Consider the following 14,643-nt stretch of genomic DNA (forward strand, 5'->3'; position numbering starts at 1 on the left):
TCAGCCTGGTAGTTAGGAGGTGAGCTGTGAATCACCGCTGTCTTGCTTTGCTCTGTGAGGAAACCAGGCAAATGGTGTTAACGTGCTTGGCAGGAGGGGTTCGTGTTCCCCAGCCTTGTACAGCCTTTGGCTTGCTCACTTCTCATCCCTCAGGGCGTTGTGCTCACGTTTCCTCTTATGGAAGCATCACACAGGATCTGAGCAACAGTCAGGCAGCCCTGAGTGCCTTACACTGGGCTGGAGAGGATCTTGAAATGCCTGGGGGGCTCCCGGGAACCTCCCAAGGCTTTCAGTGATTTGTTCATCTGATCTGCATGCACAGGGTTTAGATCCAAAAGGAGAATTCAATGGAGAGCTCAGAAGGAAGAACAATGTCCAGGTTGACATTGATCTTGATAGCAGCTGCTGATCTTGCAGCATTTGTGCGGTTTGGAGGGGTGATGGTGGTTCCCTGTTTGCTGGGTTTCATGGTGCACAGCTGCCAGCACCTCACTGAATTTGAATGAAACGTTTCCCTAACATCTTGCCTAAGTCTCCTCTCTTTTAGTGTAAAGCCATTCCCCCTTGTCCACCACTGTCAGACCATGTAAAGTCAGTTACCCTCCTGTTTGCAAGCTCCCTTCAAGTTCTGGAAGGCTGCAATGAGGCCACTTGGAGCTTTCTCAGAATTCCTACATGTATTTATTTTCTTTGCATATCCCATTGCAAGTCCCTTCCTGGCTCATCTCCAAACACTTCCTCTCAGATACAAGAGAGCTGTGGGTGTATCTCTACACCCAGGAATCCCCAGGCTGGAGAGGAGCCTGATGAGGGTTGTCAGGCTGCTGGAGAGGGGATGGAAGGGCTGTAAACCTGCAGGAATTTGAAAAAGCTCCTTTAATTTAAGAGGAATGTCCTTTTGTTCCCAAATGGACGGGCGCTGTTCCAAAGGCGCTCAGGTGTGGTAACTATAACCAGATGGGCTGTGAAAAGCAGCACAGACAGGTGGTGAGGACAATAGCTGTGGATTTTAATTTCCTTGTCAGCATCTCTGTAAGTCTTACCTACCCTCTCAAGAACAGGAAGATGAGGAGAGCTGTCACATTTCTTTATGGCAAAAGGAATGACGTTCGGGGGGTTATTCTGCAACTGCATAGCAGTGGTACTGTCTTCTGAGCCCAGGTGCATATTAATTAACATCAAGTGTAATTCACTATGTGTTTTGTAGATACAGTAATTGATGTGTTTTAACGTGTGTTTATACATATATTATCTGTGGCTCTTCCAGGTTTAGCTACTGTTCTTCTACATCGGGCAGCGGAACCTCTCCAGCATTGCCCACCTGCTGTGCTTGGCAGCATCGAAAGCCATGCTGGTTTTGGTGGGACCCATCATGTGTTAAGTCTTGAACTGTGGGGACTGGGGCCCTTATAGATGTACAAGTGCAAAGCAAAGGCTTATGAGCATACAAGCAAAAGTAGCTTCTATGCTTGTCTCTTGTTTAGCCCTGGCACCTCTTTGTTAACATCTCCCCATCTCTGCTCAAACTGGTGTCTCTTATCTGGGTGCAGAAAAAGTGCAGTTCTCATTTAAGCCAAACAGAATTGCTTACAGAAAGTGGCACTGCCTTGGCTATCATCAGTCCCAGAGTAGAAGCTGGCTCCTTACTTTTCCTTACGTAGAGATGAGTATGCTGTGCCCTAGTAAGAGCAGGCATGGAATTCATACTTACCCCCCAGGGATCTATTTCATTTCTCTAAGGGCAGTCCTTGGAAATTAGAAGCCCAAAGAGGAGCAGTTGGTGATTCTTCATACTCAGAAAAGTCTCTGATGTTGTCAGAATGGGGTAGGAAGGTGAACTGGGTTTGTGTGCATGTGTAGGTTCTCCATCTATGAGAAACATCTTCTGCAAGCAAATGCTCTCAGGGAAGCTGGGGTGAAGACCAGCATGTGAGGTCTGTGCAGATGTAAGAGATGCGTACAAGTCAGATGAGAGCAAGGGAGTGCAGGAGGAGAATCTTTCTCCAAAGTGGACAGGAAATGATGTCAAACCTTCCAGCTGGCCCCCAAGGGCAACATCTGAGCATGCCTAGATGGCAAATCAAAGAACGCTTTGGAGATGGCAAGACAGTGAGGGTGGTGGCATACTGGAACTTTTGTCCACCCTGACCCTTCTTAACGTTCACATCACAACATTGCTATGGGTTCTGAAACTTCTAGCCTTTCATATCTCCACTTGTCTCTCCTAGATGATCAGCTGAATTCAGAAGAGAAGAAGAAAAGAAAGCAGAGAAGGAACAGGACTACCTTCAACAGCAGCCAGCTCCAGGCACTAGAGAGGGTCTTTGAGAGGACACACTACCCCGATGCCTTTGTACGGGAAGACCTTGCACGCAGAGTCAACCTCACTGAAGCCAGAGTTCAGGTAATTCTCACCGCTTGTGTATAGGCACACCTCATCTAGGTGGTGGTATCATCAGGCTATTCAGTATGGCAATAGATATCATTGAAGTCCCCATGGAACGGTAGGGTCACCAAACTCTCGGTTCATCCCATATTGCATTCCCAAGGATGCCTTGTCTATGGAAGACTGCCAGGCCTGATCTGCCTCCATACGTGCTATCTGCTTGTTCAGATGTATTCATAGAGCCTTTTGAAGGCTTGGATGTTGGATGCTCTTTGCTCAGGTTGCTCGTGTTAATTTGAGCTGCTCAGCATTTAGCTTGTAAACCTGCACCTTCTGAAGGTGAAAGTATATTGGGGGGTACACTATGGGTCATGCAGCACAGAACAGATCCAGTCCCACAGGGACCTCACTGAGTCAGTTTATTACACAAGAGCTCTACCAGAGTGGACTTATAGATTGTCTTGTCATTAGGGTTTCCAGTGACAGAGAACTCGCTTTTGCAGAGCACCATCTTGCCCAGCAGGGTTGGGGTAGTATGGTGAAGAAGTGAGCATCTCAGCAGTGCTGGTTGTGGTGGATGATTGGTCTGTGTGTTTCCCATCCCAGGTGTGGTTCCAGAACCGGAGAGCCAAGTTTCGCCGGAATGAGAGGGCCATGCTGGCCAGCAAGAATGCCTCTCTGCTCAAATCCTACTCAGGGGATGTGACCGCCGTGGAGCAGCCCATAGTACCTCGCCCAGCTCCAAGACCCACCGACTATCTCTCCTGGGGTACCGCCTCGCCTTACAGGTGAGTCAGCAACCCCTCTGGGACTGACTGGTTGCTGGTATGATTCAGGGCAGCCTGAGTGTGGCTCTCAGATGCATTTGTTTTCAATTGCTCTAAAGGGCTGTTTATGCTCGCATGGGGCAGCTGGAGGTACAGCAGTTTCACTGTCCCACTGGTTTTCCTTACATATTCCCATCCCACTCCATCTCACAGCCAGGCTTGCAGAGTGGGCTTGGTAGAGCATTGGTGTGGCTCCCCAGAGCTGCTTCCAAGGGAGGCTGCACATTCTCTGCAGTTCAGGAAGTTTTGAAAGAGGATCAAGAAGGAGTACCTGGAAGCAGAAGGGGTCACACTTCTCTTGTGCATCTAGTTTGAAGCAAGGAGGAAATGTTTCCATGGGTCACTGATCTGCTCAATGGAACTGGGACGTCCACACAAATCACAGGTCTCCCTGCTCTCTTCTGTCCTCTCCACAATCTAGTGGGAACTGACTGTGAATGCAAGATACGCTGGGTATGTTTGTTTGCAGGGATCCAGCTGACATGCAGGCAATTAAAAATGAGGTTGGTGGGTGTTTTTTTAGCATAGCAACCTCATTGCTGGTCAAGTTCTTGTAGCCCTTGGCTGAATTTCTTCCTGTTCACCTGGCTTTGATGCAGCCAGCTTCCCACTGGCCTGTAGGAGTTACACCAAACCCAGGTCCTTCCTTCCTTAGCCATTTTGGCCTCCTTCATTTACCCCAAACATTGCTGGCAGGGTGAGGTCTGGAAGCATTTTGCTGCCTGGGTAGTTTGTTGCTTCAGTGCCATGGGGTCATCCTTGCATACACAGTAGCTCCAGAAGAACAAGTCTTAGGTTCATCCACTGCAGGTACTGCAAAAGATGCTTCTGATGACTACTGGTTTGGTCTTAGAGAAGGCTCTTATCTTACCCTCTGGATTTTATCTGAAGACTAGTGACTGGCAAATCCCCCATTAGAGGTTAAGGCTTTCTCTCTGTGAAGTGTTGCATCCTAAGGAGGAGTTTGGGTGGCGAGTTTAGGGGAGAAAAGCACGAGTCCTTCCCCACCCTGCTAAGTCTGTTCTGGTCACAGCACCAGATCTCTGCTGAACATCCATGGCTCATTTCTACCTCTCACACTTTTAAAAATAGATCATCCCTCCCAAGATGTTATTTACACAAAGGGCTTCATAACAGCTTCTAGGAGAAGACCCTGCAAAGGTAACTTCAGGGGCACACTGGGAAGGGCTGTCTGGGGCTGCTCTGGGGAAGCCCAGCACATCAGGGGCGTGCAAACAAATAGAGCAAGGGAGAAGGAAGAGTCTTGGCAAGATTTTTTTCCCCCTGAGGTGAGATCCAGACCTGACAGTGCCTCTCCATGGTGAGAAGGCACTTCCCTGATGTCTTGTCTTCTTACTCCTGTTTATAGCCAAAGCATTTCAGCAAAGGCATTTTCAGCTTGCAGCCATTCCCACTAATACACCAAACCAGGACAGGTCTTTTCCCATTGCCCCTGCAGTGGGGTGGAAGGCGTTGGCAGAGGAACAGAGCAGTTGGTTTCCCAGCATGGAGTGGTCGTGACCCTTAAGACACTTTCCTCTCCCTAGCTTTCTAATTCTGCCGGGCATCACTTAAATCATATTCATTTTAATGGGCACCTGGGCCAGGTTGTCAGAGCCTCATAAAGGCTTTGAACTTAGTAGGGTTATTAAAATATTGGATGCTTGGTGAAAAAACAGCCGTGCAGAGTGTTTGCATGGCCCTCTGCCCCCTCCCCACCTCCTCAGGCTGCCCCAGCAGCCTCTGATTCACAGCTGCTCCATAATAGGGCTGAGAGCTGCGTGGCCAGTGCTGTTTTTACTGTTAGATGTGGGGCGAGTTTTCAATCAGTGTGTTTATTCTCCAAATACATTCAGCTACAGGTCAACCAAAGCTATTTGCAGATCTGCGTTGCATAGATAGCCAAGTAGATACTATTATTTTTTGAAGCTGAAATGTTTTGGTTAGACATATTTTAGCGTAGGTTCCTAAGAAAACAAGACTAGCAGTCGCGCTGTCAGCCTGCACTTCCCACTCCAACAACCTTTGCCTCCGTAGTCCATTGAAAACCATATTTGAAAGGAGGATTTTAGGACTCAGAAACACGATGTTCCTCTGTGTTTCATGAACATAGGCAGCTGAGGAGAGGACAGAGCCTGGCTTTTGCATCTGAACAGAGCGATGGGGGGACTGCAGGGTGATGTCAACCTTTAGACCTTGGAGAGGCTCTGGAACGACTGCTCAAAGCAGAGCAGTGTTAAGAGAAGCCTTTGCGTGTGTTGCTCCTGACGGAGTAACTTGCTAAAGGAGAGTGTTTCTGTACATTTTTGCTTTGGCAGGGATTTCATGGGCCAGCAGCAATTTCCCCCAGGCCTTTGGGGAGCAGGAGGCTCCTTGGAGTTGTAAGCAGGACTTGGGCAGCAATTATATATGGTTTTTGGATGCCAAAAAAAATAAAAATAATCTTGTGGAAGAGGGAGGAGAGGAGGAAACCTGAGTCTCAATAAGGGAGATAGTGGAGTAGTCATAAATACAGCCAAATTTATGAATGTCAGCAAAAGAATGGGGACGGTCTTCACCCGAGGCTGAAAATTCCTGTTTTATCTAAGCTAGAGCTTCAGCCTCACCTCATTTCTTCTAGCACTAAACCACAGGGAAGATGTACCTGTGGGAAAGGCTGCTCTATGTCCACCAGCTCTCCATACACATTGGGAAGCTTCAAGCAGCAAAGATCTCCTCTTATTGCTGCTGCTGCACGGGGCAGAGGGTGGTCAACAGTCCAGCGGCAGACATGGGGAACGAACTGATGGAAGTTCATGGAAGAACTGGAGCATCTGTGAGCCCCTGGGGTTATGTGGAAGCTCTGCAGCTCTCCCCACAGCTCTTGCCCTTGGGGCTGCTGGAGGGGCTGAAATTTATACTGTTCTTCTGGAGGAATATAGGAAGAAAAGGTGTGCTTTAGTATGTGTATTTCAGTTTCTTACCTCCACATTAGAAACACTGGAAGTGTCTTGAGTGTTTTCTCTCCTGCAAGAGGTTTTGTGCTGTTCAAAGGGTGTAAGCAGTTGTATGTCCATGGCCCTTAGCAACCATTTCCATGGGTGTGAGCTGTTCTGTTTCCATGCAGATGTAGCATTCCTCCCAGAAGTTCTTTTCCCTGCTTACAAAATGAGAAATATCATCTAAGGTGGGACCTTCCAATAGCACTTGTCTGGATCTCCTGGCACCTGGAGAGTTCAAGCAGTGCTGAACTGGGTTTAAACTGCTGGCAGCTCTGCCCCACAGTGTCTGAGGCAGTGTTGGTGCACTGGGATGAGCGTGCAGCCACAGCTTGGATTTGTGTATGCAGCAAACCCCACAGCCCTCCAGGAAGCTTTGCTGTTGCAAAAACTCCTCGGGTTATGGAAGTCAGTGCTGGAAGGAAAAGGGGTGTGGGGGTCAGTGTCCCTGGAAGTGTTCAAGAAGCATGGAGATGTGGCACTGAGGGATGTGGCCCATGGGCTTGGTGGGGTGGGTTGATGGTTGGTCTAGATGATCTCAGAGGAATTTACAACCTTAATGATTCTACGATTCCGTGGTTCTATGGGTAGTGGAGACTGTTTCCCATAACCTCAGACATGAGCCACCCAGGAAGGTGATTTGGGAGGCTGAGTACCACCAGCACCATTTGGGGTTTCCTCCTAAATGCACTGACCGTATTGAATTGGCATCTCTGGTTCACTCAGTGTTTGTCTGTGGACCCCCATAAAGATACTCACCACATCAGATATTTTGCTGGCTTTTAGGGTGGGTTCTTTTTTGCAGAAGCCTGGGATGCATGAGTTAAACAAGTTTTCTAGTGGTCTGGAAAGCAGATTTGCAAATTTTTTGGTAGGATAAGAAAGGACTCTGACATCTTTGTTCAGTCTCCACTGCCAAAAGTGCTGTTTTTCACGAACAAAGACGTGATTTGAAAGTAGCAAAAATGTGTTTTTGTTTTTGTTTTCGTCTCAGCCTTTAAGGCATGTCCTATATGATTGGTGAAGTTTTGAGGGGGAAAAAAATGTGGAATTTTTCCTTCCAAGATTCTGCATCTGACAGGCATCGCAATTGTTGAAATGGGTTTTTCCCGGAGCACTTCTTTGAAGTAACATGTGTCTCAGAAGTGACGTGTTTTCTCAAGCAGTAAAAGCAAAACTTGGTCTCATCAAAAGGACTTTGCTTCCAGTGGGAATAGTTTTAAGGACAATGGTCTAGTTGGCAAGCCGGGCACCCTGACCTCATTGCAAACCTCTTGGTTTAGTGAATAGGAAGTGGAAAATTTCCTCTTGCCTTGAAGAACTCTGGCCTTGGCTGTCCCTCAGCAAGTGGGCTGCAGCGCAGAGATTTCCAAGGGTGTTCAATGAAGGGCTGTGACAATCCCATGCTCATGTAAGAAACGCATCCCACAGGGATGGAAACCCCAGGGTTTAACCTCTGCAGTGCAGAGCTGTGTGCCGCGGTGCAGGGACCCCGCTGTGACCCAATGTTTCTCTCTTTCTCCCCCTCCCCGCAGTGCCATGGCCACCTACTCCACTACGTGTACCAACGCCAGCCCGGCGCAGGGCATGAATATGGCCAACAGCATTGCCAACCTGAGACTGAAGGCAAAAGAATATAGTTTACAGAGGAATCAAGTGCCCACAGTCAATTAATGACTGGAGGCAGCTGCTTCGCAGAAGGAGAAAATACGACAGCACCCGTCATGCTTCGCAACTTCTGTGCTGAAATTTAAAATAAAAAATATATATCTATTAAAAAATATTAAAAAAAGAAAAAAAAAAAAAAGGGAAAAAAAAAAAAAGCCAACCCCAACCCAGAACTGAACATTGGGACCAAAGCGGGAGCAAACTGAACCGCTCGAGTGACAAGGTTCCTCCTTCCTTTTGGGATAATGCCACCATTTTTTTTCTTGTTATTGTCAGGTTTATTGCTTCTGCTCAGTATACTACGAGCTTCTTCAGTTAAGGACAGTCTCACCCTTGTTGTTTTCCATTTTTGTATGGGACTGCAAAAAGAAACCTTCGCTGATCTCAGCCTGCAGCCGCCTCCCACCCAACACCGCGCTGAGGCACAAAGCTTGCTCCCTTGCCCCAGCTCACCCTAGAAGAAGAAATTGTTTGGTCACCGCTTTCCGTTGTATCCACCTGACATTCCGTCCCCTCCCACATTCCGTGTGCCACAGTGGCAATGCTGTTGATGTTGACTGCAAGAAGCCCATTGGCGCTGTGGGCTGGGAGCATCCTTGCCGGGTCGCCTGGACCACGACACAAGGAAGATCTCTGTGGGCTTCACACACTTTGTCGGTGCCTCGAAAAGCCAAAAGAGAGAAAAGCCAATGTGTGTTTGTGAGTGGGGGGGAGGATGGAGAAGGGTTCGCTCTGTAGTGCCAAGAATAGGACTGTTAGGACACTCCTTTCCATGCCTTACGGCTTGTGCCACAGGGAGAGGTATTGTCCAGATGCATTTGTTTTATATATACTGTATATATTTATATATATAAGATATACTTGCAAGCTTGGTTGGTGTTTTTTATTAAACGAAATAAAATCCATTGAAAATGCTTGGGATGTCTGTGCTGCATCCAGGTTCCTGGAGCTGTGTGTTGAAATTCCAGCCACAACCTCACATCCTTGTCAGACCCTTCCCCACAGCCTCCTGCAGCACTCACAGTGGCTCTCCTCTTCCCACAGCAGTGGGGCTGGAGGGAAGATATGTTTGTATGCAGATTTTTCTCTAGGGCATTTGCATCCAGATAGGCAGGTAAGATCCTCATCTTATTCTATCTGACTAGATAGGTTCGTGTGATTGGAAATGCACAAGGACATCCCAGTGGAAAATCTCCACCAGTCCCTCAGAGGATGGGTAATATCTCAGCAGGGAGAACACACAGACCTATCATTACCACCTGCCCTCTGGCCTTCACCACTCTCCTTTTCTCTCCCCACCTGCTCCCCTCCCTCCTCTGGAGAGCCAATTAGGACCTAATTTCCTCCCCTCCTTGAAAATCAGATGAGATACAACCTGAAAGGAGTGCCTTCTATGCAAGCAAAGATCTTAGGATCTTTCATGTTGCTTGTTGTGTCTGCCTCTTGGAAACCTTGGGTGAGGAAGGGGCTTACTTATAGCAGATAGTGCTTCTCCAATGGAGGGGGCTTGACCCTGGAGCTGCCCTACTGAATTCAGCAGAACTGATCTGTGGTCCATGCACGGATGTGGGGAGGAGGATGAAGCTCAGCCATGAGTGGTACTCCGTAAGTCTGAGGTCTCCATGCTTGGTGTTTGCTGCCTTGGGCACGTGCAGATGTCTGATACAGGGGTTTGGTAGTCTAAAATAGCACATTGCAGGAAATGAGAAATAAATCTCTTAAAGTGAAGGTGAAAATTAAACTGGCAGAGTATGAATGGAAGTCCAGATGAGGTATCTGAGCTACGCTGGAAACAAAGCCCCAAATCCAAACTGGTGTGAGTTGTGCTGATGATTGCATACATGATCGCTTGCTGACTTTTTTTTCTTCCTGCATAGGTATTTTTGGTAAAAGAAGAAATCCACTTTTGGGTAGGACTTACAGCTAAACAGAACACAAAGCAAAGAAAGCAACACTGAATAGGGATTTTAAGAAATCCCTGATGTTCTGTTTTGGCCCCTTTCTGATCTCTAATTTTGTGATGTAAAATGTACAGTGTTTGCACTAGAATAGAAATGATCATTTTCAATAAAAGGTGGGGGGAAGGCTCCCAGTCCTTTCAGTCAGCTGCCCCACGTGTGATGTGTTGCTGCCCTGAGGTCCTACAGCTGGTCATGGGAAGATCCGGGAGCGTGGTGAGGCTGGGGCTTAGGCATCATTACAGGGGGGTGCTGGTGGGCTGGCAAGCAGGGGTGGGAGGTGAGGAAACCACAAAAGGAAAAGTGCTTTGTCTCACTGCCTGGATGGGGAACAAAAGGGGATCAGCTGAATAGGCAAAAGGCATCACTGCCAAACAAGGGAGGGGCTCAGAGGCTAATGAGGGCTAATCAGTGCTGTCAGATGTTAAAATAAGAGTGGGCAGGTGCTGGGGTAGAGCTTTTTTCTTCGTGGAGGAAGGCACCAAGCTTGGTTGGAGTTGTTGAGCTGTGCTTCAGGGATACAGCAACTGTTCTTGTGGGGATTCCTGAGTATGATTTGGTTGCCTTCCTGCTTCCCTTCTCAGCTCTTGACCACCGAGTTACGGTAGATGGGCTGAAAGTTTGGAGCAATTGGTGTCTAGGAGCCCGCTATGGGAAAGAAGGGCATCTGCTGAGCCTCTGCAGTTACCTGCCTTGAGCTAAGCTGCTCCTCTGAAATGATAGCATCAGCTCCTTGCATGCTATTGCCTGGCTGTCTAAAGAAGCAGAACTGCAAATGGTGTAGCTTCCAAGCCAACCACAGGACTGAAGTTGTTTGGGTTCCACAGCAAGATGTGGGAACCTGCTTTAGGGAGGAACACCAGCAGAGCTGAGGAACTTGCTCAGTAAATGTGCCCAGTAGGTTTCTGGCTGCAGCTGTTGGTCCAGGGGGTTTTCTCAGCTCTACATCATCTGCTGCATGAATGTAGAGGAAGAGAAAACCAGAACTGAACATCCAACCATATTCACAATAGGGAGTGAGGGCATCCTGGCTCCTTCTGTGGGGCTGGAGCTCCTGTGCTTCCCACCATCAGCTCCCTGGGGGACAAAGCCCTCCTGGGTCACATCAGGCCCTTATCTGTGGTGTGAGTGCAGCCCTCCATGTTGGCAGCACATCCATCACCACGTCTGAGGGCTGTATCTAACACTGACTGAAAAATTGAGTTTCTTTTCCTGTGGCAGCGTCCAAGATTTCACATTTTTGACTTCATCCCAAATCGAGCTGAGGAGTGGAAATCTCTAAAAATACTGTAATGAAAATGCAAATATGCACAGGCATGGCCGGGATACTGACACAATAGATTTTCCAGCCTTACCGAAATGGAACACACAGAGCCTTTGAAAAATAAACTCCCAGGAAAGCTGTTATGTGTCTGCCACAGCCACGCGTCATCAGGGCTCAAGTGAGACATCTGAGCAGGATGTTCTGTGTCCAGAGCTTGGCAGGATGAAGGCTGTTTTCTTCAGCAAGTAGTTCTAGGGGTCTCCTCTATGAGCCTTGTGGTCAGTATGGCTCTTCATGTTTACATAATGGCACATGGACGCGTTGTGGTGAGGTGGGGGTTGGCCTCTTTTCCCAGGTAACAGCAATAGGATGAGAGAGAATGGTTTTAGGTTGTGCCAGGGGGGGGTTCAGGTTGGATATTAGAAAGCGCCTCAGAAAGAGCGGTGGTGAATTGGCACAGGGTGCCAGGGGGGTGGTGGTGTCACTGTTCCCGGAGGTGCTCAAGAACCATGGAGATGTGACACTGAGGGATGTGGTCAGTGGGCAATATTGTTAGTTAGTGGATGGTTGGACCTGATGATCTTAGTAGTCTTACTCAATCTTTACAATTCTGTGATTTGTAGGCTCCAGAGCATAACCAGGGTCCTGCTTCATCCTCATCATCCAGTTTGTTTAGGGCTATGAAGGTCCCATGCTGCCATCCCAGCTGAGATGTGTCAGAGCTGATGAAGAATGGGTTGGGTCAAAATGACAAGGACTGCCTTGGTAGTCAATGGGCATTTTTTTCCTCAAGATGAGGTTTTGGATCTAACACAAATGGCCAAGAAGGATTTCAGAAGTAAGCAGTGGTAATCCACCCAGGGTGATGACTTGCTGAAGGTGCTTGGCGTGTGGTACATCCCTCACACCTACAGGTCCATCTCAGACTTCACCAAGGAGAGCACATTCACCCAGTGTGGCAGCCTCAAGCTATAGATAATAATCTGTCTTTAATTTCCCCTCTCTCTTCTTGGTGATGAATGGCTCTCGGCGAGGAGAAGCAGCTGTTGACGGGGAGCAGGGTGGCTTCTCTGGGGTTTATTGTTTTAATCATGGCCTGAGCGAAAGTGACAGCCTGAAGATGAAATATCTGCTGAAAGGAAATCATAATTCTGGGTGACTCCACTTAGCTCTGTGACAGGCGAGGTTGTATTTTTGTTGGACACAGTGAATGGTGATCTCAGTAGAGCTTTTGCTGGAACCCTCCTTCTGCTGTTGGGTTTGTAGGATCCCCAGTGCTGCATGGGAGCTCCCTACAGCCTTGTGTTGGAGCTGACCTGCTGGCCTTGGCAGGTCTGGTTTCTGGGGAGATCTGAAGATGTGAAACCACAATGCTGAATGGGGCTTTGTAACCCCAAAGGAGACAAGGTGGACAAGGCAGTGAGCGTGCGGTCTGCTGATCAGGAAAGGGAAGGACCTTCCCATTGAGGGTGAAGGATGCCAAAAGAGGAGGAAAGGCTGTTAAGCTGTAAATGAATAAACAGCAAGAATCCAACCTACAAGGGGTTGGATGGCCACTCCACCACACATCTGGCCCCCGGGATCTCTGAGTGCCCCATTGTTTGGCTCTAATGGGTTAAATGGTGCACGTGGCTGCAAAGTGTTTGAGCTGGCGCATCTCTGAGCACCATAAACATGGGGGAGAACAGTTTCTAAAATAGCATCTTTCATGTTCCCGAAAAAATGTTCTCATGTGCTCTGCTGGCTGAAACCACTGTTACGAAACAAAATGCTTCCCATCAGCAGTCATTAGGGCTTGAGCCTGGGCTGGGGCGCTGCTTGATACAATGAGAGCAGTTAACGAGAGTAGAACAAGACCAGAACAGAAAAGTCAGCAAAGTTGTTATTTTCCTAATTAAAAAAACACATCCTAAACCACTAACGGTGCCAGAACACTCACACTCCTTCTGTTGGATGGGAGCCCTGGCAGCGCCTTCATGCAGAGCTCAACCTCCAGCCCCCATGTGAGGACAGGGGTGACACAGAGGGGACAATCACAGCTGTCCCCATTGCAGCTGCATGTGTCCCCACCTGCAGAGCTGCATGGGCTGCACGCCTGAGGATGGCTCGTTCTGCAGATTTTCTCTTCGATGATGGAGCTGCTGCATGTGTGTAAGTCAATTTCATCACATGTGTTGAGTTTATTAATGCAAACAGGGAGAAGCGTGGGCTGTACAGGAGCAAGAAGGTGCCTGTGCCCAAAAACATCTGGGAAATGCGCGTTGCATGTGCCATACACATGCAACTGAAATTTGTTTGTGCTGTACAAACGCACGCAGCCATATTCTTGAGCTACAGCTGTAGGTGTGGGGGCTGGAAGGGACTCTCTGGAGCCCACCAAGCCCAACCCCCTGCTAAAAAAGGTTCTGTACAGTAGATTGAGCAGGAAAACATCCAGGTTTTGAGTATCTCCAGTCAAGAGAGCAATGGTGGGTCCAGGCGCTGCTCCCCCATCCGTGTTTTCCACTGAACGTGAACAGGTAACACAGACCCACCCCCACCCCCCAGGGGCAGCAAATATGATGAAGAAAGAGAAAGGCAGAGAGAGGAGGTAGGTGCTGGGGGGAACCGAAGAAGGGTATGAAGCGCTTTGGGACTGAGACAAGGCCTTGTCCCCCTGTCCAGCTACTGCTGTGGGGCTTCCATCCCCAGTGTCCTTTGTTGGAATGGATGGGTTTGCACAGTGTGGCTGAAAAGCTGCTTCCCCAGCACCCTTCTGGCTGTTGTTCACCTCACATCCTATTCCACAAAGAAAGGGATTGGAGGGAGTTGGTTAAAGGAAAAAAAAACAGCTCACTCATTGTTTGTCCTGGCCAAACTCTACCTTGCACAACCAAATCTGCGATCTGACGACCCCCTCCAGAAGTTTATGCACTTAAGCGTCACTTTCAGCAAGTTCTAAAGTCTGTGGTTTATTTGACACCGAGTGACTCTGCTCGTGCTTGTTTTTGCTGGGATGCCTTCAAGGTACGACTCATTAAACAACCACTGCTTGAAGGTGCCAGCATGCTGGCCATGTCCCGTTATGGGTGAGTAATGAGGAAATGAGCACTTGCTGATTAACAGCGATTCCCATGTTGACGATGAACACGATGGAGAAGGAGCCAGGATCTGAAGCTCAGCATTCCAACTCAGTCCCTGATGTGGGGACCTCTGTTTCCATCCAGTGCCAAACATGCTCAGAGAGATCAATTAAAAGCCAGACATCAGCTCCAGCTCAAGATGCTCAAGATCAAGATGCTCAGCATCCAGTAGATGCTCAAGATGCTGCTGCCTGCTTGAAGCATGAAGCTGTTGTGGCCTATGCTTGCATCACAGGGATGTTTTCTTTGAGTGGCAGCTCTGCTGGGCTCTTCCCATGGAGAAGGAGAGAAGGAGATGGGTATCAGCTCCCTCCTGAGGCTGGGTTGTGATGGGTTCCCATCTCTTTGATGGAGGAAAGGAACCATGTTGCAAATGCTTTCTGTCACCAGGCAGCTCCCTTAGACTTTGTTTCATTTCATGATGTCATGGTTAGCAGAGC

General features: G+C 48.4%; 1 protein-coding gene across 2 annotated transcripts in view; it reads left to right on the forward strand.

Annotated features, from left to right (window-relative positions):
- The window catches only part of PRRX1 (paired related homeobox 1), a 31,715-nt gene extending 22,075 nt beyond the window's left edge, over positions 1-9,640 (forward strand). The window contains exons 2-4 of one of the 2 annotated variants that reach the window (XM_015869727.2): positions 2,229-2,404; positions 2,993-3,174; positions 8,136-9,640. In XM_015869727.2, the coding sequence (XP_015725213.1) occupies positions 2,229-2,404; positions 2,993-3,174; positions 8,136-8,178 (401 nt within the window). In that variant the 3' untranslated portion in view covers positions 8,179-9,640. Of the gene's footprint in view, positions 1-2,228; positions 2,405-2,992; positions 3,175-7,726 lie in introns of both variants that reach the window. The other variant, XM_015869726.2, reaches the window with a different exon arrangement.
- The last annotated feature ends 5,003 nt before the right edge of the window (positions 9,641-14,643 follow it).

Source organism: Coturnix japonica, chromosome 8 (genome assembly GCF_001577835.2).
Source record: "Coturnix japonica isolate 7356 chromosome 8, Coturnix japonica 2.1, whole genome shotgun sequence".
Lineage (NCBI taxonomy): Eukaryota > Metazoa > Chordata > Aves > Galliformes > Phasianidae > Coturnix > Coturnix japonica.